Source organism: Dipodomys spectabilis, unplaced genomic scaffold, assembly GCF_019054845.1.
Source record: "Dipodomys spectabilis isolate Male_0828 unplaced genomic scaffold, ASM1905484v1 ptg000067l, whole genome shotgun sequence".
Taxonomy (NCBI): Eukaryota; Metazoa; Chordata; class Mammalia; order Rodentia; family Heteromyidae; genus Dipodomys; species Dipodomys spectabilis.
The window spans coordinates 1,722,937-1,746,498 of NW_024870744.1; the positions used below are offsets into that span (position 1 = coordinate 1,722,937).

Genomic DNA, 23,562 nt, shown 5'->3' on the forward strand with positions numbered 1-23,562 from the left:
AGGATCACTCCGGGGTCACTGGCACCCACTCCCGAGCCCCGCCCCTCCTCAGCGGGGTCCGCTCCCCTATTCTGGGGCCCAGGGACACGGCGACCCTAGGGCCCTTCTAGCCCCCTCATTGTGTGTGCATTTTAGCCACCCAGACCATCCAGGGTAACTCTTCATCCTGCAGTCCCGCAGTTCCCAGAGTCTCAGACTTCGTCATCCTGATCTGCAAGACTTGCCAAGGTTCTGAGTTCGGAACCACACTGGGCTTCCGCTGAGCCGGCGCCCGGTGGTCCGCGACCCCACGCCCATGAGCGAGCCTTCCGAGTGAGCAACCTGCCGGGCTCCACCCGAGGACCCCTACGCCCGGGAGCTCCCAGTCCGCAGAGCCAGGTGAGCCACTGCCCCGCCCAGCCCGGGTGGGTGCGGCTCTCCCCGGCCGCGCGTGGAGGAGGGATGGACCGGAGACATCATACTGGGAAAAGCGGAGCTGGGAAGAAGGCTGAGAGGTCCGCACGTCGCGAGAGGAATGAGGAAAAGCCAGTCTTTGGGGAGCAGGAGAGGCTGTGGTCACTGGGAACAGATGTAGAGTGAGACCTTAGAGGCCAGAAGCACTGGGCAACTGCAGGCCATCAGGGAGGATGGCAGAGAGCTTTTAGAGCATTCCCCATCGCTGCAGGACGCTTCCTGCCGGCCTGGCAGCCTCAGTCAACCTCCTCAGATAGCTCACACCCAGGGCCAAGACCCGCCATTCAGGAACAAGTGCCCGCTCGGGTGCCCGAGGTGCCCCCTGCTCCTCTTCTCCCAGTCTCCTGTAGTGGTCCCTGAATCGGCTTTTCACATGTATGTTGCTGTCAGGTGTGGCTTCCATTTATTAAGCCCTCTCACGGGTCTGGGGGCTGGTGGCTCACCCCTGCAGTTTGAACCGGGTGGACCTGGAAAGACTGTGAGACTCTTATCAAACTCCTCAGAAAAAGCCAGAAGTGGTTCTGTGGCTTAAGTGATAGAGTGCTAGCCTTAAGCAAAAGGAGCTCAAGGACAGTAGGAGGCCGTGAGCTCAAAACCCAGGATCAGCAAGCAAGCTAGCTAGCTAGCTAGATAAGCTGGTAATCACTGGCACCTCACAAAACCTACTGTTGCTAACAGAATTATGGTTAAGGAAGCTGTGACGCTAAGAGGTCAAAGTGACGCATTTGATGGGTGCTAGGTCTGGATTCAAACCCAGTAATACTTCATCTCAAAGCCTGTGTTGTAACCACACACAGTCTGGATAATTGTTTCTGGTTGCTCTTGTCCTTTATAGAGACTGTGCAGATTTGGACAAGGCAATGAGCACTAGCTCTGAGTGTAATGAGCCTGTGCTGAGTTGGGCAAACTGTGCAGGATGAGAACTGGTAAGACCAGGGTCCCAAGCGGGTTTTGCAGCCTTTCAAGCTGTATAACCAGATCACTGAACTTAATGAGTGTCTCAGTTTCTCCACTATCAACAGAGCTGTGATGAGAGTCACATGGGATAATAACTGGGAAGGTGGTTCCCCACATGACTGATGATTGCTTTTTCATCTTTATTGAATTCATACCTCTCTTATGCTATAGTTGAGCTTTCCACACCATGACTAGCACTGGTTTAATCCTGCTTATGTCACTCTTTTTTTTTTTTTTTTTGGTTGGTCGTGGGGCCTGAATTCTGGGCCTGGGCGCTGTCCCTCAGCTCTTCAGCTCAAGGCTAGCACTCTACCATTTGAGCCACAGCACCACTTCCAGCTTTTTCTGCTTATGTGGTACTAAGGAATCGAATCCAGGGCCTCATGCATGTGAGGCAAACACTCTACCACTGAGCCACCTTCCCAGCCCCTTATGTCACTCTTGACAGGGACTAGCCGTGACCAAGCAGCTGAGTCTGTTAGAGTCCTCAGAGAGCATCCTTACAAGTGCCTAGGGAACTTCCTTCCCGATGGTAGAGGCGATGGGCTGAGAAGTTGGCTCAGTGGTAGAAGCGCTTGCCTTGCATGCCTGAGGCCCTGGGTTCGATTCCTCAGCACCACATAAGCAAAAGGAAAAAAGCCGGAAGTGGTGCTGTGGCCCAAGTGGTGGAGTGCTAGCCTTGAGCTGAAGAGCTGAGGGACAGCGCCCAGGCCCAGAGTTCAGGCCCCACGACCGGACCCAAAAAAAAAAAAAAAAACCGATGGTAGAGGCGAGCTGGGGCCTGGAACAGGGAAAGGGTAACACTTAGATCTCACCGTGGGTCACCTGGCCTGCCTTTATGCTCTTTCCACCCCTTCCAGTTGTGTGTTCTGTCTTGAGCACTACTGTATGGGCTCAGGGCACTGATGAGCATGTTAACAAAACCCTGCCAGCATGGAGGTCACTGTCAGGGGCCCAGTCAGGGACTCGGACCGATTTGTTAGGATCCTAACCTCTGTCCTATGCCTTAGGGTCTTGACGACCTCTCTAGGTAAAGTGAAAGATGCCTCTCTTCTTCCGGAAGCGGAAACCCAGTGAGGAGGCTCGGAAACGCCTGGAATACCAGATGTGTCTGGTGAGGGACAGTGTATTTCCTCTGATTCCTTCCTGGTCCTCCTATGCCTCCCCATCCCTGCACGGCACAGCGTCCTTTTTTTTTTTTTTTTTTGGTCAGTCGTGGCGCTGTCCCTGTGCTCTTCAGCTCAAGGCGAGTGCTCTACTGCTTGAGCCACAGCGCCATTTCCGCTTTTCTAGTAGTTTAGTAGAGATAAGAGTCTCATGGACTTTCCTGCCCAGGCTGGCTTTGAACTGGGATCCTCAGATCTCAGCCTCCTGAGTAGCTAGGATTATAGGTGTGAACCACCAGCGCCTGTCTAGCCCCCTTCTTTACTGACTTCTTTTCCCTGCTGAGCCATCAAGCTCCCGCAAAATCAGGCACACTGGGCACCAGAAGGTGTCTGGTCCCTTTCAGCTCCTTAATTCTGTGTTACCTTGTACCTTGCCTGATTTTATCCAATCCATGAGAGTGTTTATACAGTAGTTTGGGGATGTAGTTCAGTAGTAAAGCACTTGCCTAGCATGCTTGATCCCCAGCTCCATGCTAAAGAAAAAGAAAATTAACTAATATAAAATTGAATTCTTTTTCTCCTTAGGCAAAAGAAGCTGGGGCTGATGATATCCTTGATATCTCTAAATGTGAGCTGTCAGAGGTAATGTGAGGGTGGTATATAGACTGTGCATTTGACCATCCTGTTCCCTTGGATCCTATGTCTCAAGGGAAGACAGACATAGAATCAGACTTTTAAAAGGCTAGAACACTAGTCAAGAGATGTTTCCTTAGATTCTATTCTTTCCCAGAAGAATTGAGAAGATCCTTTGGCTTTGACATAGTTCTGAAAGAACCACAGGTTTTAGTTAGAAATGGAGCAGGGTGTGATGAGCATGTCTGTGATCCCAGCTTTCAGGAGGCTGAGGAAGGAGGATCATGAGTTTGAGGCCATCCTGGCTACATAGTGAAACTTCATCTCCTATTAGAAAGAGAGAGAAAGAAAGAGGGGGGGGAGGTCAGGCACCGGTAACTCATGCCTATAATCCCAGGTATTCAGGAACCTGAGATCTGAGGATTGCAGTTTGAAGCCAGACCAGGCAGAAAAGTCCATGAGATCTTATCTCCAATTAACCACCAAAAGGCTGAAAGTAGAGCTGTGGCTCAAGTGGTAGAGCACTAGTGTTGAGCAAAAGAAGATCAGGAACAGTGCCCAGGACAGGATGGAAGGAAGGAAAGAAGGAAAGAAGGAAGGAAGGAAGGAAGGGAGGGAGGGAGAGAGGGAGGGAGGGAAGGAGGGAAGGAGGGAGGGAGGGAGAGATGAAGGGAGGGAGAAAGGGAAGAAAGAATGGAGAAAATTTACCCACAAAATCCCCAGTGCTAGCCTAGTCGTATTCATGATAGGCACAGGGGTGGGACAGGGCAGTTCCCTGCCAACTGATTGGGGAAGGCTGACCCCACCCCAGCACCATTCTCCCCACCCTGGGCTGAGCACGAATCATTGTTTTTCCCTAGTTTACCTCCTGCCTACCTATCCCTCAGAGAACAACAAAGGAGAAACTGGCAAGAGAGGTGGCACCTACTTACCTTTCTTTATCTCATTTTAGATTCCATTTGGGGCTTTTGCAACATGCAAAGTTCTGCAGAAGAAGGTGAGCCGCGTGTCTTCAGAGACTCACTTGCTGCATGTTTTTGCCTTTTGGAAACTGGAGAAACCATCTTCCTGGCCAGGCTCTTCTGCAACCTGATATTTCTCAAATCTTTGCCTCACAGGTGTTGATTGTACATACGAACCACCTTACTTCTCTGCTTCCCAAATCCTGCAGCCTCCTGAGCCTTGCAACCATCAAGGTACTGGGGCCCCTCCAGGTGTTCCAGGTGGCAGCTGGCTTTCCTGAGTCCTCCCCACTGCTATCCCCCCTCACGCGCCCATTGTCCCCCCCCCCCCCCCCCATCCCCATGGGGTTTCATCTGTTAAAGATTCGTTTCGTTTCTTTTCTTTTTGGCAGTCGTGGGACTTGAACTCTGGGCCTGGGCACTGACCCTGAGCTCTTCAGCTCAAGGCTGGTACTCTACCACTTGAGCCACAGCACCACTTCTGGTTTTCTGGTGGTTTATTGGAGATAAGAGTCTCACGGTCTTTCCTGCCCCGGCTGGTTTTGAACCACGATCCTCAGATCTCAGTCTCCTGAGTAGCTAGGATTACAGCCGTGAGCCACCAGCCCCCAGCTCGTCTGTTAAAGTTTTTCTGTGCCATACTGGCCTCATTGAACCATCAGTTAAGGATTTGTTTTGTTTTATTTTGTTTCAATTGTCATTTGTGGGGCCTGAACTCTGGGCCTGGGTGTCAGTTAAGGATTAATTGACATGGTTTGCTGAGCACTTCTGTGTGCTGTGCATGGGACACATGAGCTCCCATGCTATATAGAAAACTAAATCCTAAAAACAAAGCCTGGAAGCCAATGACCTAAACAGGACAAAACAGCAGGGCCTTAGAGGGCATTAGGTGAAGCCCCTCCTAACTGTGAGACCCTGTTCTAAAAAACCACAAAAGGACCGGGTGCCCGTGGCTCACGCCTGTGATCCTAGCTACTCAGGAGGCTGAGATCTGAGAACTCATAGTTCAAAGCCAACATGGGCAGGAAAGTTCAAGAGAGTCTTATCTCCAGTTAACCACCAGAAAAACAGAAATGGCGCTGTGGCTCAAATGATGGAGCACTTGCCTTGAGCTGAAGAGCTGAGGGACAGCGTCCAGTCCCAGAGTTCAAGCCCCACAACCCCCCCCCCCCACACACACACACGGAAAAAAAGAAATGAAAAGAGAAAATGAAGGATAGCTGTTGTGGCATATGCCTGTAATCTCAGTGCTCAGGAGACTTCAGTAGAAAGAGTTCCATGCTAGCCTAGGATATATAGCAAGACTTTTTCTCAAACTAGTAAAAAAAAATTTTTTTAAAAGAGGAGGAGAAAGAGGGAGGGAGGGAGGGAGGGAGGGAAGGAAGAAAGAAAGAAGGGAAGAAAGGAAGGAAGAAGGAAGGAAAAAGGAAGGAAGAAAGAGAGAGGAGAAAGAAAGAGGAGAAGGAAGGAGGGAAGAAAAGAAAAAGCTGGGCACCAGTGGCTCCTACTTGTAATCCTAGCTACTCAGGAGGCTGAGATCTGAGGATCATGATTGGAAGCCAACCTGGGCAAGAAAGCCCATAAATCTCTTATCTCCAATTAGCAATCAAAACACCAGAAGTGGAGCTGTGGCCCAAGTGGTAGAGCACTAGTCTTGAACAAAAAAGCTAAGGGACAGTGCCCAGGCCTAAATTCGGACTCCAGGACTAGCACAAATAAATAAGGATAGGGGAGAGAGACAGAGAGACAGAGAGAATGGTAGGACCTTGTGTAAAAAAAGCTAAGGGAAGCCGGGCACAGGTGGCTCATGTCTATAATCCTAGCTACTCAGGAGGCTAAGATCTGAGGATCATGGTTCAAAGCCAGCTGGGGCAGGGAAGTCTGTGAGACTTTTATCTCCAACAAACCACTAGAAAAGTGGAAGTGGAGCTGTGGCTCAAGTGGTAGAGCACTTGCCTTGAGCTGAAGAGTGAAGGGATAGTGCCCAAGCCCAGAGTTCAAGCCCCACAACTGACCAAAAAAGAAAAAAAGCTAAGTGGGGGCATGAAGCCCCACATTCAATCCAAGTACCAGCACCAAAATGAGGGGAGAGCAAGAGGAAGGGAGGGAGGGGAGTTCATCATTGTAACAGAGACATGAAGTGACCGCTGTCACTTCTGGCTACCCTAAAGCCTGGGATTCTGGGCGCTGAGAGGTGTCTTCCCTCTGTAGGTTCTGGATCTCCATGACAATCAGCTGACAGCCCTTCCTGATGACATAGGGCAGCTGACAGCTCTCCAGGTAAGGATGTAGGACACAGAAGCCCATCTCTGGTGGGGAATGTTCTGGTTGTGCTGTGGCCAGTGGCCTCACACTGTTCAGGTGCCAGTACCACCTTTGCCAGCGCAGTCTGGCTGTAGCAGTCTCTACCGGCCTTTGGCCTATGCTTTGAGATTTCATCTTGGGTTTCTACAGCATTATAGGAAAAAATACCTGGTGTATACCTGAAAAAAGGAAAAGGTGGGTTCTGGGATATTGGATGTTTGGATGTGGCTTAAGTGGTAGAGTGTCTGTCTAGTTAGCACAAGGCCCTGACTTGCAAAAGTAAAAGATGGATTCTAGCACTTGGGAGGAAGCAAGAGGATCATGAGTTCTAGGCCAGCCTGTACTACAAGCATGGTGAGATTTCACACTGGCCCACAGCTCCCTGCTCCTGGGCTATAGCAGCCCTTCACTGAGCCTTGTACAAAGCTGCATATTGGCGTGGCTGCTCCTAGCCACCACCGTGTGAGGCCCATCTCAGGGCTGCCCCCATACCGTGGAGGGGACCCCATTTTGCTCACACTGAAAACCCCTTCTCTTCACTGGGACCCTGAAGATCCTTTTCAGGCTGGGGGTGGAGCTCATGGGCAGAGCTCTTATGCAGCATACAGGAGGTCCTGGGTTCCATCTCGAGCACCTAGAAGATAGAAAAGAAAATGTAAACCCCCAAATGATGGGACTTAGCTGTTTTCCAAGCCTCCCTCTTACTCTGTCCCCTTTGCTTTAGTAGTCACCTAAACCCTCCGTCTCCTGTCCCTACCCCAGCAGGACCTCTCCATGTGGGCTGTCCATTCTGCTGGAGTGGCCCTTCCTGGCCCTTTCTGGGGTGGTTTGCAGCCTCAGCCTTCAGCTGTGAGCCCAGTGTGTCTGTGAAGCCTGGCTGAGAGATCCCAGTATTCATCTTAGAACCCCTATCTTACTTCCCAAAAGCACCCACTGCAGACTGCAGAAAGCCAGTGTCTGAGAGCACCACTGCCCAGCTCGCTGCCTGGCGCATTGCGAGGGGGGAGGTGCAGCCTCCATGCGCACTGTCACCATGTATGTGACATTACCTCATGTTACACAGAGGACCCAACCTGCCCAAGGTCACAGGGAACGAGTGGCAGAGCAGCAGCAATTGTCCCGTGACCACAGTACCTTCCTTGGTACAGGATTGGGGGACATTTATATGGATACTTTTATTGAGTTGCTGCATTTGCTATTTTGTAGCTTTTGGACACCTGACAATACATTGTAAACATCCTTTGGTTCATCAGATATGTACTTAGACTTTTATTTTTGTTCTTTTTTTCCAGTCCCAGGGCTTCAGGCTTGAGTGCTGTCCCTGAGCTTCTTTTGTTCAGGGCTAACATTCTACCACTCAAGCCACAGCACCATTTGGAGACAAGAGTCTCAGACTTTCCTGCCTGGGCTGGCTTCAAACCTTGTCCTCAAATCTCAGCCTCCTGAGTAGCTAGAGTTACAGGCATGAAGGGTTTTATAATTTTTAAGATGCCATTCACTGGGATAAAACACTGCAAGCCCTGTGTCAAACTAATGTCCTAAGCAGAGGAAGCAATATAGCTTCCAGACAGCCCAGCCTAGCCAGCACCCCATCTTCCCTAAGATGGACAGAAGCACAGACAGGTCTCCAGCCTGGAAAAAAATTAGGAGCTGACAGTACATATTTCCATCTTTCCTCCCTGCTCTACTGGGCAGGACCTGCCACAGGACATTTAAGGGGCAGCGTCCAAGGCTGAGCACAGAGGTGCCCACAAGGAGTCCCAACTCTGGGCCTCTTCCCTGTGGACACATCCCAGGCTGAGGGAGCAAGTGATACAGAGATTGAGGGGCAGAATGAGCCTGTGGACACAGCTGGGCTGTTCTCTTGCAGGAGGAGAGGATGACAGGTGCCATAGTTGATTATTGATTTGCCTTTGCATCTCTGATGCTGCCATTCTTCCCAAGGACAGACTCAATGGAAAAAAGCAAGCACAGTGTCAGTTTGTAATGGCTATTTTGAGTGGCATCTTGTTGGCCTCCATCACGTGTAGTGCCCTACCCTGGAGGATGCAGAGCCTTGGGATCCTCCCAGCCCGGGTCCCGTCCCAGTACCACTGGCTTTGGCCTTGAGACCTAGTCCAGATCGCAATGGGGCTTGGCTCCCTTCTTTTGACACTGGGATGGCTAAGGCCTAATCCTGCCCTCCTCACCCAACCCCTTCCTCTGTTAGCCCTTCCTCTTCTTTTCTTCCTCCCCAACTGGGTAGTGGGTATAAATGCTGGAGCTTCAGCTGGGAGCAGGGCTTGGTCTTGGCTTGGCTCTCTTGGGCACATGACCTCACTATTGTGGGCCTCATTTTTCTCACCTCTCAAATGGGATCATACTTATCTCTCCCTTCTAAATAGGGTTTGTAAGAATCAATAAAGTCACAGAGGGATGGGCACCTGTGGCTCACACCTAACTACTTTGGAGGCTGAGATCTAATGATCACAGTTCAAAGCTAGCCCAGGCAGGAAAGTTCATGAGACTCTTATTTCCACCAAAAGATTCAAGTGGTAGTGTACCAGCTAAGGAGATCCCAAGGCTTTGAGTTCAAACCCTAGTACACAGGTACATGAATACAGTGGCTGGTGGCTGGCCCAAAGCAGGGGTGAGGGTCATAGCGGAAGTTACTGCTGTCTGTGTGTAGCTTTCTATGTCATTGCTTTCTCTCTCAGGTATTGAATGTGGAAAGGAATCAACTGACGTATCTCCCACGCTCCATTGGGAACCTGATCCAGCTCCAGACCCTCAATATAAAAGGTATGTGACCAGAAAGCCTTGCCCCTTTGGGCAGCTCCTGGTTAACATAGCCAAGAACCACAAGGGAGGCACTCCCTGAGCCACTAAGCATGGGGGCAACGCTACAAACCAGATAGGCCTACTGCTAGGAGACAGGTGTATCCAGAGGGTTCCCTGACTGCTCAGAGCCAGGGCTTTGTGAGAGGAGGGCCAGGCAGCAGGATCATCTGGGCGGAGGGAGGGACCGAAGGAATGAGTGATGGAGAAGCCTCTGCAGCAGTTCTGAATGACAGTCTGTGAGGCAGGCCGAGGACTGTGGGGGTGGGGGCATTTCAGCTGAGGAAAGCGAGACTTGAGACCAGCCCAGATGATAGTGCAGGCTCCTTACTCTCTGCAGAGACCCCACCTCAGATGCCCAGCTCCTTAGTTTCCTGCCCCTAAGTGGTCTCTACACAGCTTAGCTAACTGGTACATGTGACCAGTTGTAAAAATTGTGGTCCCCACCAGAGGCTGGTGACTCACACCTATAATCCTAGCTACTAGGAGGCATGCGTGCACGCGCGCGCGCGCACACACACACACACACACACACACACAAAATAGTGGTGTCCCATTTATTGATTGTTGACAGGGTATCACGTGCATCTTCTCTGTGCTGAGGCTTTATCTTACAATAAGATGAAAAAACTGGGGTTCACAGTGGTATAGCTAGTTCTCCAAAGTCCTCAGTAAGTGGTAGCTGACCTCCTGCCCCTCCTCTGGTCCTGTGAGTGTCAGGCAGGACAGTTGCAGGATTCTGGGTTGCTGAGCTCTGCTCTTGGGCTCTGTCCAGACAACAAGTTGAAGGAGCTGCCAGACACCACGGGGGAGCTGCGGAGCCTGCGCACTCTAGACGTCAGTGGAAATGAGATTCAGAGATTGCCGCAGTTGCTTGCACACGTTCGGACCCTGGAGGTGAGTGTAGAGCCAGGGCTCCCCGGGGTGCCCTCTGAATGCCGCAGGGTGCCAGGTCCCAGAGATCCTGAAGTGCTCATAGAGACAGATGTGTGGGCAGGAAGCCAGGTGTAAGCAGAGGTTTAACCTGCATAAGAGTGGCATTTGAACCAGATCTTGAAGAATGAGATATGGGCTGGTGGCTCACACCTGTAATCCTAGCTACTCAGGAGGCTGAGATCTGAGGATCCCGGTTCAAAGCCAGCCCAGGCAGGAAAGTCCGTGAGACTCTTATCTCCAATAAACCATCAGAAAACCGGAAGTGGCGCTGTGGCTCAAGTGGTAGAACACTTGCTTTGAGCTGAAGAGCTCAGGGACAGCACCCAGGCCCAGAGTTCAATCCTCGCAACCAAAAAAGAAAAGAAAAGAAAATGAGATGTAGGCATGGACGTGGCCAACAGGAGCTTCTAGGAGAGGAAACAGGGCAAGGAGAGGCCAGAGGTGGGATGCACAGGGTATGCTGGGAGGGGAAGCAAGGTGCCCAGAAGGTGCTGCTCCTAGAGCCCAGATCCTAGGAGCCTAGGAAGCTGGAAGGGCAAGGGAGACAGGAAGTGGGGGCTGTGCCTTGGCCTGGCAACACAGAAACCCATGCCATCAGAGCATGAGGTGTGTGTCAGCTCAGGCAGCCATAATGAACAGCAGACGTTGGGCAGTACACACAGGTGAAATGTGTGGAAGCCCAAGACAAGGTGCTGATGGGTTCCCTTCCTTCTGGAGACACAGAGGAACCCACTCAAAGCTGTCCTCTGGGAAGTAGGCTCTCCAACATGTGACTGACAGCCAGTGCTTACTAAGTCAAGGCCTGTGTTAGCTCCCCGAATCTTCACAGCAATCGTGTGAGGCAGATATTGTGGTGCCACTTACCAGGTGAAGAAACTGAGGCCCAGGCAGTGGGCAGGCTCTCCCCAGGACTACACGGCGAGAGTCATAGATGACATGTCTGTCAGGCTGTCTGGATCTGCCCCCTGTGCTTGTCACCTCTGCATAGCTCGGTGTCTGGAGTGGGGACATCTCTATCAAATCTGGCCAGGCATCCGAGGAGACACCTCTCTGCAGTCAGATCTGAGCAGACGGGCTGGGGTGAGGTGGGAGGGGGTGGACAGACAGTGAGGGGAAATGGCCATCCTCCACAGAGGGGCCTCTGCTGGGGCACAGGCCTCAGAAGGATTCTCAGGACAGCTGCAGGCAGGCCAACACGGGTCCATTCAGTGCTACCCATGAGAATGTCCTGTCCTGACTGTACTGTCCAAATCAGTGGCCACGCTGAAGGCCAGGTGTGGTGGCTGTGTGGTGGCTGAGGAAGCCGTGGCTCGGGACAGCTCAGGGACCCCACAGTGGGTTGGACTGGGCTGGGTCACAACTCTGGTCAGTAATGGAAACGTTCTGTCATGTATGCTGGCCCCAGGGAACCACTAGCCACCTGTGAGCCATTAAAACATGGCGCAGGAACTGATGTTAAACCCGACGTGACTTTAGCTAAGTAAAATTTCCGTGTACATGGCCACATGCAGCCGCTACACATTGCTGGTGACCAGGACCACCTGGGTGAGGTCAGTTTGCTTGGTAGGCGGGGGAGACAGCACTGGTTCATTCTGTCCTGTGAAACTGCATGGCCTGTGGTCATGCTGGGCAGTAAGGAGCCCCTGTGTCCACAGACGCTGAGCCTCGACGCCTCGTCCATGCTGTATCCCCCGCGGGAGGTGTGTGGCGCTGGCACCGCAGCCGTGCAGCAGTTCCTCTGCAAAGGTAAAAGCAGGCCACCTGCCCCCACCAGCCACCCTGTGCCACCCACACTGGGACAGCAGAGGCCAGAGGGCTGCCATCCCTGCCTGCCTGGAGCTCAGGCTCTGGCAAAGCAAGCACACACTGAAATGAAGTCACAGGCTGGGCTTGGGAGCTGGGACGTGGGCACATCTCAGGTAGGAAGACTCACCTGAGCAAGAGCATGGCTGGCACCTGAGAGTCGGCCAGGACTTGGAAAAGAGAGGCTGTGTGCAGAAGGTTGTGCACATGGAAGGGCTGTGAGGGGCAGAGAAGCCTGAGCTGTGATGGACAGCAGGCCAGTGTGTCTGGAGCACCAGAGCCCGGGGAAGAGAGATGGAGAGGAAGCCAGAGGGGCCCGGGCCCAGTGTCCAGGAAGACTTGTTTCCTCAAAGGTTGCTCAGGCTCTGTGAGGAGAAGGGAACTGGGGATGGGAAGCCAAGTAGGCCACTGGATCATGGAGGAAGAGGTGATGGTGACCTGAACCTGAGGAAGGGCAGGGCAAGGCAGCAGGAGCTAAAACCTGGGGCTGCTGATGGCCAGAACAGCAGAGGGGTGTGACGTGCAAGTCAGGGTAGATGTCTTGTGTCTGCAGAGCTTTCAGAACAGAGCCAAGGCACACATACACATGGTCTTCTGATTCATGATGAAGCAATGGTACAAGTGACCTTTGTAGTATGTAAATGATTCCAGATCAGTTGGGTCTCTTTGTGAGGAAAAATGAACTCTGGACCCAGGGTGCAGACAGATCAGAGATAGAACAGGACCCTGGGTTCCGTCTCCAGCACCACAAAATAAAATAAAAGTGAGCCAGGCATGGTCCTCACATGTGTAACATCAGCTACTTAGGAGGCAGATATTGGGAGGATCACAACTTGAGATCAACCTAGACAAAAAAATTAATAAAACTTCCTCTCAACCAATGAAAAGAGTTGTGGTCCAGTCCAGCCTGTGCATAAATGAGAGACCTTATTCAAAAGATGACTAAAGCCAAAAGCAATGGGGACGTGTGGGTTGAGTGGTAGAGTACTCCTGGCTTGGCAAGCTCAAGGCCCTGAATTCAAATCTCATTACCACCAAAATAATAATAATAATAGCAGTAACCATGTTTATTTTATTGGAATTTGGTTAGTTTCCCTTTTGTGTGTTTGGGGGGAGGGGTTGTTTTGGTTGATATTGGAGCTAGAGCTCTACCACGTGAGCCATGCTCTCAGACATTAACCAATTAGTTAATAAGTGAGACTGAATTCAAATCAAAGCCTCTCTCCTACCGTTAGTGGCATTTTAGCCCACACCTTCCATAGCACAGTGTGAACTGTGCCACGAGGGACAGTGTACAGCAAGGAACTTATGTGTTTCCACCCCATGAGGACCTTCCTCCCCTCAGCCTGGCTGATGCTATTGTCTTCGAGATTCTACTAATAAGGGCTGGATGTCTTTGTGCTGAGGCCTTGCCTAGCAAGTGTGAGGCCCTGGGTTCCATCCTAACAATTCAGGAAAAAAGAAGTCAATTTGATAAACAACAGATCTTGATATTTTACTCTTTTTTTCATGTTTTTATTTTTTTTTTTAAATTTTTTATTTTTTTTTTGTCGGTCGTGGAGCTTGAACTCTGGGCCTGGGCACTGTCCCTCAGCTCTTCAGCTCAAGGCAAGCACTCTACCACTTGAGCCACAGCTCCACTTCCGGTTTTCTGAGTGGTTTATTAGAAATAAGAGTCTCATGGACTTTTCTGCTGGGGCTGGCTTTGAACCATGATCCTCAGAGCTCAGCCTCTTGAGCAGCTAGGATTATAGGCATGAGCACTGGTGCCCAGCTTATTTATTTTATTTACCCATTTAAATTTTTTATTGTTATAAAGGTGATGCAAAGGGCTGGGAAGGTGGCTCAGTGGTAGAGCGCTTGCCTTGCATGCTCAAGGCCCTGGGTTCGATTCCTCAGCACCACATAAGCAAAAAGTAAAAAGCTGGAAGTGGCGCTGTGGCTCAAGTGGTAGAGCGCTAGCCTTGAGCTGAAGAGCTGAGGGACAGCGCCCAGGCCCAGAGTTCAGGCCCCACGACCGGACCAAAAAAAAAAAAAAGGTGATGCAAAGAGTATTTTTTTTAAGTTTTAGCAAGGATTTATTTTAATATAGCAGGATAGAGAAGGGAGAAATAGGAAAACATTTCCTGTTTTCTGTGCAGGAAATGGGAGTTACAGACTCAAAATAGTGGCTACAATAAAAGCTACAACTAGCCTTGAGCAAAATGCTCAAGGACAGCAGTCAAGCCCTGGGGGAGGGGAGCAGGGCACGCACATACAGAGTCTGTAGCTTTCTTTTTATTTTTTTTTGTGGCACTGGGTTTGGACTCAGGGCCTTGTACTCACTAGGCAGGCATTCTACCACTTCTGCCACTGAGCTACACCTCCAGCCCAACTGCAGAGCTTTTCTTCTTTCTGAGCTTTTCTTCTCTGTGAGCTGTGCTCCTATCATCTAGCAATCCTAATCCTTTACACAAAGGAGCAGGATGGGTCAGACAGTGAGACCCTGCCAAGATCCAGAAGACCTTTGGGACTCCCTTTTGCACACGTAACTTGCATTCTCTCGGATGTTAGTTCAGTGTTGCTTCCCTGATTCTCTGGATTTTTGTTTCATGTGTAGACAGACAGCAGACTGCCTATTTCTAGCATTACTTTCTTTCTTTTTCTTTTTTTTTTGTTCTTATTGTTTTTGGTTGTGGGGCTTGAACTCAGGGCCTGGGTACTGTCCTTGAGCTCTTCTGCTCAAGGCTAGTGCTTTTCTGGTAGTTAACTAGAGATAAGAGTCTCATGGAATGCCGGGCGCTGGTGGCTCACGCCTGTAATCCTAGCTACTCAGGAGGCTGAGATCTGAGGATCACGGTTCAAAGCCAGCCCGGGCAGGAGAGACCGTGAGACTCCTATCTCCAATAAACCACCAGAAAACCGGAAGTGGCGCTGTAGCTCAGGTGGTAGAGCGCTCGCCTTGAGCTGAAGAGCTGAGGGACAGCGCCCAGGCCCAGAGTTCAAGCCCCATGACCGACAAAAAAAAAAAAAAAAAGAGTCTCACGGATTTTCTTGCTGGTGCCGGCTTTGAACCATGATCCTCAGATCTCAGTATCCTGAGTAGCTAGGATAGCAGGTGTGAGCCACAGATTCCCTGCCTTCTGGTATTTCTTTCTTTTTTTTTTTTGTCGGTCGTGGGGCTTGAACTCTGGGCTTGGGTGCTGTCCCTGCGCTCTTCAACTCAAGGCGAGTGCTCTACCGCTTGAGCCACAGAGCCACTTCTGCTTTTCTAGTGGTTTATTGGACATAAGAGTCTCATGGACTTTCCTGCCTGGGCTGGCTTTGAACCATGATCCTCAGATCTCAGCCTCCTGAGTAGCTAGGATTACAGGTGTGAGCCACCGGTGCTCCACTTGGTATTTCTTGTTAGTTGCCTACTCTCACCATTCCAAAGTGGGAGTATAGAAGCTAACTGACAAAAAAGAAAAGTTGCAAACAATGCCAGACTTGGTGGACACACCTGTAATCCCAGTACTCAGCAGATGAGTCAAGAGATAAAGTCCTGGGCTACATAGCTAGACCCTATCTCAAAAGATAAAACCAAACAGTGCAATAGAAAAGTGTAAGGCATGAACCCTTTTAAAGTATGCAGGAGGAAACTGTCAGAGCCAGAGGAGAAAGTCATGCCCAAGGTGTCACACACATAGATACTATGTCCGGGCCCCAGTTTCTTCACTAAGTTCTGGGTTCTCACTCAGGAATGCAGATGCCCATCTGTTCATCAACTAACACTGCACTGAGCACTTGCCAATTTCTGGTTAACACATGTGAACACATGGTGGGCCCAGAGGAGCAGCAAGCACTGAGAGCACACAGGACTGAGCTGGGCAGAGCTTCCAGGGAGAGCAGGAGGAAGGTGGGGCAAGGGCAGAGGTGGGGGGCGGGGGCCTCCCTGGCAGCCTGTGTCTCTCTCTTGCAGAATCAGGGCTGGAATATTACCCCCCTTCTCAGTATCTACTGCCTGTTCTGGAGCCAAATGGAGCTGAGATCTCCCAGGACAGCCCCGATGGGCCCACAGACAGGTTCTCCCGGGAGGAGGTGGAATGGCAGGTGAGCTTAGCCTGCCTGTTGCTGTGAGTGCGCATGCATGGTGGTGTGCATGAAGGTGTGCACACACATGGATGTGCCCACGTGTGTATTGGGGGAGACAACTGGCATGATATGTTCATTGCTGTACCCCAAAATTTCTCCATTCAGTCCAACAGGCTTAGCTTCTTTTTTTCTTTCTTTTGTCATAGACATGAGTGGAGGTTTGGGGGATTTTTTTTTACTATTATTATTAGCATATATTAATTGTAGAAAGTAAGGAGCTTTATCCTGACAGGTAGGCTTAGCTTTGTTTTCTAGGCCCTTGTGTGGAAGCCTCAGATACTAGCTCACCAAACATCATTGGTCCAGGTTTCTCTCTGTTCCTGAGCAAGCCACATCCCTTCCCACTAGGGCCATTGATCCAATGGTTCCTTCCCTTTTTTTTTTTTTGGTCAGTCGTGGGTCTTGAACTCGGCCTGGACGCTGTCCCTGTGCTCTTCAGCTCAAGGCTAGTGCTCTTCCACTTGAGCCACAGTGCCACTTCCTGAACCAATGGTTCCTGAGTCTGAATTCTCCCCAATATCACCGTTCGGTTCTCAGGTTGAAGGTCATTTTGCTTTTACAGGGCTCAGTGTCACCTTGTATCAAGTACACTGAAATAATTGATGACAGGCTGCCTCTTCTGCCGGGCAGAGCTTCCTAAGAGACAGGGTTGCAACAAACATCTCACACCACACCGGAAGCTCACATATCAGGCCCTCTGATAGCCCTAGGTCAGGGTGGCATCACAGGGACACGGGCAGGAATGTCAGCTGCCTGTAGGCCTGGCTTTATCTCCCAGAGATTCTTTTTTTTTTTTCCTTTTGTCGGTCATGGGGCTTGAACTCTGGGCCAGGGCACTGTCCCTCAGCTCTTCAGCTCAAGGCTAGTGCTCTACCACTTGAGCCACAGCACCACCTCTGGTTTTTTGAGTGGTTTATTGAAGATAAGAGTCTCACAGCCTTTCCTGCCCCAGCTGACTTTGAACAGCAATCCTGAGATCTCAGCCTCCTGAGTAGCTAGGATTACAGGCGTGAGCCACTAGTGCCCAGCATTCTCAGTAATTCTTCTGCCAGTCTCTGGCTCTTAGTTTCTCCCTTCCTGCTTTCACTGCTGATGTGAATGCTTTACATTTCTTTTTTTTTCTTTCCTCTTCCTCGTCTTCCTCCTCCTCTTCCTCTTCTTCTCCTTTTCCTCCTCTTTTTCCTTCTTTGTATTGGTACTGGGGCTTGAACTCAGGGCCTCATGCTCTCGCTTGGCTCCACATCTAGCTTTTTGGTAGTTAATTGAAGGTAAGAGTCTCATGAACTTTTTTGTCCAGGCTAGCTTCAAAACTCAATCCTCAGGTTAGGGTTAGGGTTAGGGTTAGGGTAAAAAAAAACAACTCAATCCTCAGATCTCAGCCTCCTGAGTAGCTAGGATTACAGGCATGAGTCCCCAGCAAGCCCCCAGCTTATATCTCTAATGATAGTGGAAATTGAGGAAGAATCAGGAAAATTGAACACTCTCATACTTTAAAAGTGTTCACAAGGCTGGGAAGGTGGCTCAGTGATAGAGCGCTTGCCTTGCATGCATGAGTCCCTGGGTTCGGTCCCCAGCACCACATAAGCAGAAGAAAAAAAAAAAGGCAGAAAGTGGCGCTGCAGCTCAAGTGGTAGAGCACTTGCCTTAAGCTGAAGAGCTGAGGGACAGCGCCCAGAACCAGAGTTCAGGCCCCACTACTGACAAAAAAAAAAGTGTTCACAAAAAAAAAAAAAAAAGGCATCATTACCTATGATGTTGTGACCCATTGGCGGGCATCTGAGCTTGCGGTCTGGTCTGCAGAGTAATTAATTCTGCAGAAAGTTGTACACACAGCTTTGTGCCAGTGTGTTGGTGGCCGCTGTGGGTTTTGCAGACATCTGGGGAATGGAGCTTTTACAGTGCTGCCTTCCCAACACTGTCCCAGAGCCTGTGGTGGCTTCACCCTGGGGTTCTCAGTTCTCATCTTGCCATCCCCCCAACCTCCTGGCCAGCAGTCAGGGGAGCCATGGTTGGCCATCAGCCAGCCAGAACCACAGCAGCTGCCTTCTCCTGACCTCTGTCTTTTCTCCCCCAGAATAGGTTCTTGGACTATGAAAGGCGGAAGGTAAGATGAGATACCTCTTACTCTGTAACTTTGCTTCATACTCCTGGGGAAACAGCTTTTAATTTTTTTTTTTAATTTTTTTTTTTTGGGTCCAGTCGTGGGGCCTGAACTCTGGGCCTGGGCACTGTCCCTCAGCTCTTCAGCTCAAGGCTAGCGCTCTACCACTTGAGTCACAGCGCCACTTCCGGCTTTTTTCTTTTTGCTTGTGTGGTGCTGAGGAATGGAACCCAGGGCCTCAGGCATGCAAGGCAAGCGCTCCGCCGCTGAGCCACCTTCCCATCCCTGCTTTTAATTTTTTTTATTGTTATTATAAAGGTGATATACAGGGGGGCGCCAGCAGCTTTTTTTTTTTTTTTGCCTGTACTGGAACTTGAACTCAGGGCCTGGGCCTGGGTGCTATCCCTTAGCTTTTTTGCTCAAGGCTGGTGCTCTACCATTTGTGCCACAACTCCACTTCTGGCTCTGGAGACAAGAACCTCAAGGACTTACCTGCCCTAGCTGGCTTCAAGCAGTGATCCTCAGATCTCAGCCTCCTGAGTAGTTAGGATGACAGGCATGAGCCACTGGAGCCAGGCTGGGGAGCGGCTTCTTGCAGGCTGTGGTCAGAAGTGAAGGGTGTTGGTGTCGGTCCCCCAGGAGCAAAAGGCGCTGGAGAAGCTGGAGTTCGAGCGGCGTCTGGAGCTAGGGCAGCGGCAGCACGCCCAGCTGCTTCAGCAGAGCCACAGCCAGAAGGACGAGATCCTGCAGACAGTCAAGGAGGTTGGTGCCCCTCCTGACAACGAAGGGCCCCCTGAGGCAGAATGGCAGGGGGCCCTGTGCAGCACCCAGGCCACAGCCCCCATGGTATACACTGCGGGGCCCAGCGGCTCAGATCCCTGCCTCGGTGTACAGGAGCAGACACGGCTGGAGCAGGAACTAAGTGAGCACCAGCGCTACCTCGATGCAGAGCGACAGCGGCTACAGGAGCAGCTGAAGCAGACAGAGCTGACCATCGCTGGCCGCATCCAGAAACTCCTGCGAGACAACCAGAGGTCAGTCCCTGGCCTGGCCTGGAGCCAGAATGCCCTCCACGATGCCCTGAGAGGGCTCCTTCCCACCCTTGAATCAAGATCTCTGTACTTGCCAAGTCTTCCACTGCCTAAGTCCAGGCTGGTGCTTCAGTGCACCAACATAAAGAGCAGCATTACAGGTCTGGGTTCCTGTCATGGAACTCTTCTGTCCATCCACCCCCCCCCCACACACACACACCAGGCCTCAGGTAAGTGTGCCCCACAGGCCCCATTATGTTCTGTAAAATAGATGGGCTTAACACTGTAGCTAAGGCCAAGCCCTGCTCTAAGATTTTGAATTCTAAATAGCCTATTGCCTAGGGTCAGCCATTTATTCTATAGTGAGATCTAGCTTAACAAATGCTGTTCAGGGTAGCAGCCACCAAGCTGGAGAGAAAGGGACCAGATGGGGATCTCAAGAAGCCTGAGAAGGCCTAGTTAGCGAGCCCATTGCAGGAAGATTCCAGAAATTGACATTAGCTCTACCCCCACTGCCTCCAGACTTGCTTCTTTCCATCCCTGACACCTGCCAATGACAAAGAACCACGGGAGTCAGGAGTCAGGCCACCATTCGTTAGAACTTGTTACTCCCAACCACTCTGTGGTTTTCTCATTGGCTGAACAAACAACCCAAGAAACGTTTTGTTTGTTTTATTCTCATTTCACAGGTGAGGCCCAGGACAGCCACTCCCCTCCCCCGCAGCCGCCTGAGCTCTAGGCTGGGGTCCGCTGAGCTGTGTCCAGACAGCGGGTGGGGGCAGCACAGTTGGAAGGGGCCTGCTGTGACCACAGAGGCCTTCTCTGGGTTTCTCCACAGGCAAAAGAAAAGCTCCGAGATTCTGAAGTCACTGGAGAATGAGAGGTAAGAGTTGTGTCCTCCCGGGGCTGCGCTGTGGGGGGAACGTGCCGTGCGGAGACCACTTCTCAGAGGACATGATTACAAGTGTTCACTGCTGTCAGGGGCTTCAGGACATGCCTGCTCCTGAGAAAAACTCCAAAAGCCAAGGAACCAGGCTGGATGCAGAATGCCCAGCTATAGTCTGACTAGTAAAAAGTTCAGGATATAAATAAACAGGACTGGAGACACTTGTCCCTTGGCGTCTGAGGGAGATTGGTTCAGGTCCCTGCAGACTCAAAAACCTGCAGATCTTAACTAAAGTCCTTAACTAAGTCCTTAACTTAAAGTCCTTAAAGTCCTTAACTAAACGAGAAAAGATCTGCCCGTCACTTTCTCTCTCCATGCCTTAGAAAGCCTGTCAGTGCAGCTACTATTCTTTAGGGAATAGTGGCCAGAAAAAAAAAAAAAGTATGTTCGTGTTCTGCATCGATGCAATTCTTATTTTAATGTATTTGATCTAAAACTGGGCACCAGTGGCTCATGCCTATCCTTGCTACTTAAGAAACAGACTGGGAGGATTACAGTTTGAGACCAGTCTAGAGGGGAAAGTTCATGAGACTCCTTCTCAGTTCAGCTATGTTCAGTGGCAAGCACCGCTCATCGTTATACACAGGAGACTATTGGGAGGACTACAGTTCCAGGTCAGCCCAGGCATGGAAGTCCATGAGGCTGCTCAAGGAAGGATGCGGGTGGGGTTACATGTGCCTCCAGAGTGCTGGGATTATAGTCATGTACCACCATACCTGGCATTTTCTTTTAGGGGTGGCACTAGAGTTTAAACTCAGGGCCTTGCACCTGTTAGGCCACATCCTCATTCCTTTTGCTTTGTTATGGTTTTGTTTTTATTTTATTTCCCTTTGTTCTATTTCTGGTGTCAGCACTGAGGCTTCAACCCAGTGCCTCAAGTTCCCACTCCCCTGTTTTGCTCTAGGCTGGTGTTCTGCCACTTGAGCTACACCTCCACTTCTAGCTTTTTGCTAATTAATTGGAGAGAAGAGACTTTCAAATTTGTCTGCCCAGGCTGGCTCGTAACTGTAATCCTCAGATCTCAGCCTCCTGAGTAACTAGGTTTATGGTTGTTTTTCAACTAGGGACTCAAATAGGCTGGCCTCAAACTGTGACCTTCCTATGTACACTTCCTTGTGGCTGGGATGACAGGTGCATGATACCACACCCAGTTTTTTTCATTGGCTGAGATGAGATCTTGAGAACTTTTTGGTGGAGATGGCCTCAAACTAAGATCCTCCTGATTTCTACCTGCTGAGTGCTGGGATTGCAGGCATGCACCATCATGACTGGTTCAGTGTTCTTCATTTCAACCAGTATGACAGGTAAAGAGACCTGGCTATCTTTAGTTATGGGCAGTATTCCACATCTTCCCATTTGTTTGCTGGGCACTGGTGCTGGACATCCCAGGCCACTTTTCTAAGGGCATATTCATCTTTACAAGGCATTCTTGCCTTCAAGGCCCTACGTGAGCTGGGTGATGCCCTGGGGTTCAGGGAGCACATTGTGGGAAATCAGGATGAGCTTCCTAGAGGAGACAGTATGAGAGCAGTGGGAGGCCCTGCTGAAGATGTTAGGGTGGATGTTCTTTTCTAGAATAAGAATGGAGCAGCTGATGTCCATAACCCAGGAAGAGACAGAGAACCTGCGGCGCCGAGAGATCGCCTGTGAGTTGTGGGTTGGGGAGGCCGAGGGCCCTGCAGGCAGCACTTAGCTGGGTTGGTGGTACACAGCCCCCTCCCAGCTGGTCACATGCGGAGCGGAGCCGAGCAGCAACAGGCAAGTCCCGGTTGGAGCTTGGGCTCTAGGATTTGTTAGGCTTGGGTACAGACACCAGCTATGAGACCACAGAGACATCACTGGCCCCTGGCTGTCCTCTCAATAAAATGGGGGAGACCATAACTCTCCCCTCCCCACCTCATTGGCCATCAGGAGGGCAGCTGGGGCCAAGCTGGCCAACTCTGAGCATGTCCAAATCTGGCCGTTCTGACTTCGGCTACCCAGAGCTGAGGACTGTCCCTCTTAGTTCCCAGGCACCCCACCCTTCCCGACATGCCCCAAGGGTCCCAGACGCCACATGGTCCTCAAGCTGGGGAAGAGGCACGCTACTGCCTGAGTCTTGTCTCCAGGCTCTTTTTGCCTTGGTAAATTTCAAGGTAGAGTCTGGCTTGATACCCTGGCCAGCCTGGGCTGCAGTCCTCCAACTGGAGCTTCCCTGTATTGCTGGGCATCACATTGCTCCCAGCCATTGTGTTTCCCTCTCCCCTATTTGCTGAGATTCCAGGTGTCTGCCATAATGCCCAGCCATTGGTGGGAACAGAATCTCCGGAATTTTTTTTTTTTTTTTTGCCTAGGCTTACCAAAGATACCCTGGCAATGGTGGCTCATACCTATAATCTTAACTACTCAAGAAGCTGAAATCTGAGTATCAAGGTTCGAAGCCAGCCCAGGCAAGAAAGTCCATGAGACTTTTATCTCCAGTTAACCACCAAAAAGCCAGAATTAGAGCTATGGCTTAAGTGCTTGAGAGCCAGCCTTCAGTGAAAAGGCTCAGGGACAGTGCCAAGGCCCTATGGTAAAGCCTAGGACCAGCACAAAAAAAGAAGAAACAAAAGCAGGAGGGCCAGGAAGGTGGCTCAGTGGTGGAGCGCTTGCCTTGCATGCGTGGGGCCCTCGGTTCGATTCCTCAGCACCACATAAGCAGAAAAAGCCGGAAGTGGGGCTGAGGCTCAAGTGGTATAGTGCTAGTCTACACCTGAAGAGCTGAGGGACAGCACCCAGGCCCAGAGTTCAGGCCCCATGACAGCCAAAAAAAAAAAAAGCAGGAAGAGGTAACCCTGAGTTTCAGGCACGCAATGCTGAGCTGTCCTGTAAGCCGCATGCTCAGTGAGTGGAAAGGAAACCCGATGTATTATCCATGGCATTAAGTGTTTATTGGAATTATTCTCAGAAATTTGTCAAATAGTCAAATGTTCACTAAGGTATTTGAACAAGGATCTTTTAATGTTCTTAAAAGTCTCTGCTTTTTGCCAGGCACTGGTGGCTCACGCCTGTAATCCTAGCTACTCAGAGGCTGAGATCTGAGGATTGAGGTTCAAAGCCAGCCCATGAAACTCTTATCTCCAGTTAACCACCAGAAAAACAGAAGTGGCACTGTGGCTCCAAGTGGTAGAACCCTTGCCTTGAGCTAAAGAGCTCAGGGACAGTACCCAGGCCCAGAGTTCAAGCCCTATGACGACAAAAAAAAAAAATCCTTGATTTTGATTTTTTTTTTGTATGTGCCAGAGGCTTGAACTCAGTGAGAGCTATCTCTTACTTTTTCACACAAGCCTGGTACTCTACCACTTGAACCACAACTCTACTTCTGGCTTTTTTGTTTTTTATTTTTTATTGGTTTTATAAAGGTGAGGTACAAAGGGGT

The 23,562-nt window shown here is 50.6% G+C and overlaps 1 protein-coding gene across 1 annotated transcript in view; it reads left to right on the plus strand.

Annotated features, from left to right (window-relative positions):
- The first annotated feature begins 292 nt into the window (after positions 1–292).
- Positions 293–23,562, plus strand: part of Lrsam1 (leucine rich repeat and sterile alpha motif containing 1) — a 37,842-nt gene continuing 14,572 nt past the window's right edge. The window contains exons 1-15 of the mRNA XM_042681096.1: positions 293–378; positions 2,421–2,524; positions 3,102–3,158; positions 4,102–4,146; positions 4,268–4,345; positions 6,323–6,391; positions 9,112–9,196; positions 10,008–10,129; positions 11,824–11,914; positions 15,912–16,042; positions 18,159–18,188; positions 18,825–18,947; positions 19,080–19,219; positions 20,055–20,099; positions 21,738–21,808. Coding sequence (XP_042537030.1) covers positions 2,453–2,524; positions 3,102–3,158; positions 4,102–4,146; positions 4,268–4,345; positions 6,323–6,391; positions 9,112–9,196; positions 10,008–10,129; positions 11,824–11,914; positions 15,912–16,042; positions 18,159–18,188; positions 18,825–18,947; positions 19,080–19,219; positions 20,055–20,099; positions 21,738–21,808 — 1,159 coding nt within the window. The 5' untranslated portion in view covers positions 293–378; positions 2,421–2,452. The remainder of the gene's footprint in view (positions 379–2,420; positions 2,525–3,101; positions 3,159–4,101; positions 4,147–4,267; positions 4,346–6,322; positions 6,392–9,111; positions 9,197–10,007; positions 10,130–11,823; positions 11,915–15,911; positions 16,043–18,158; positions 18,189–18,824; positions 18,948–19,079; positions 19,220–20,054; positions 20,100–21,737; positions 21,809–23,562) is intronic.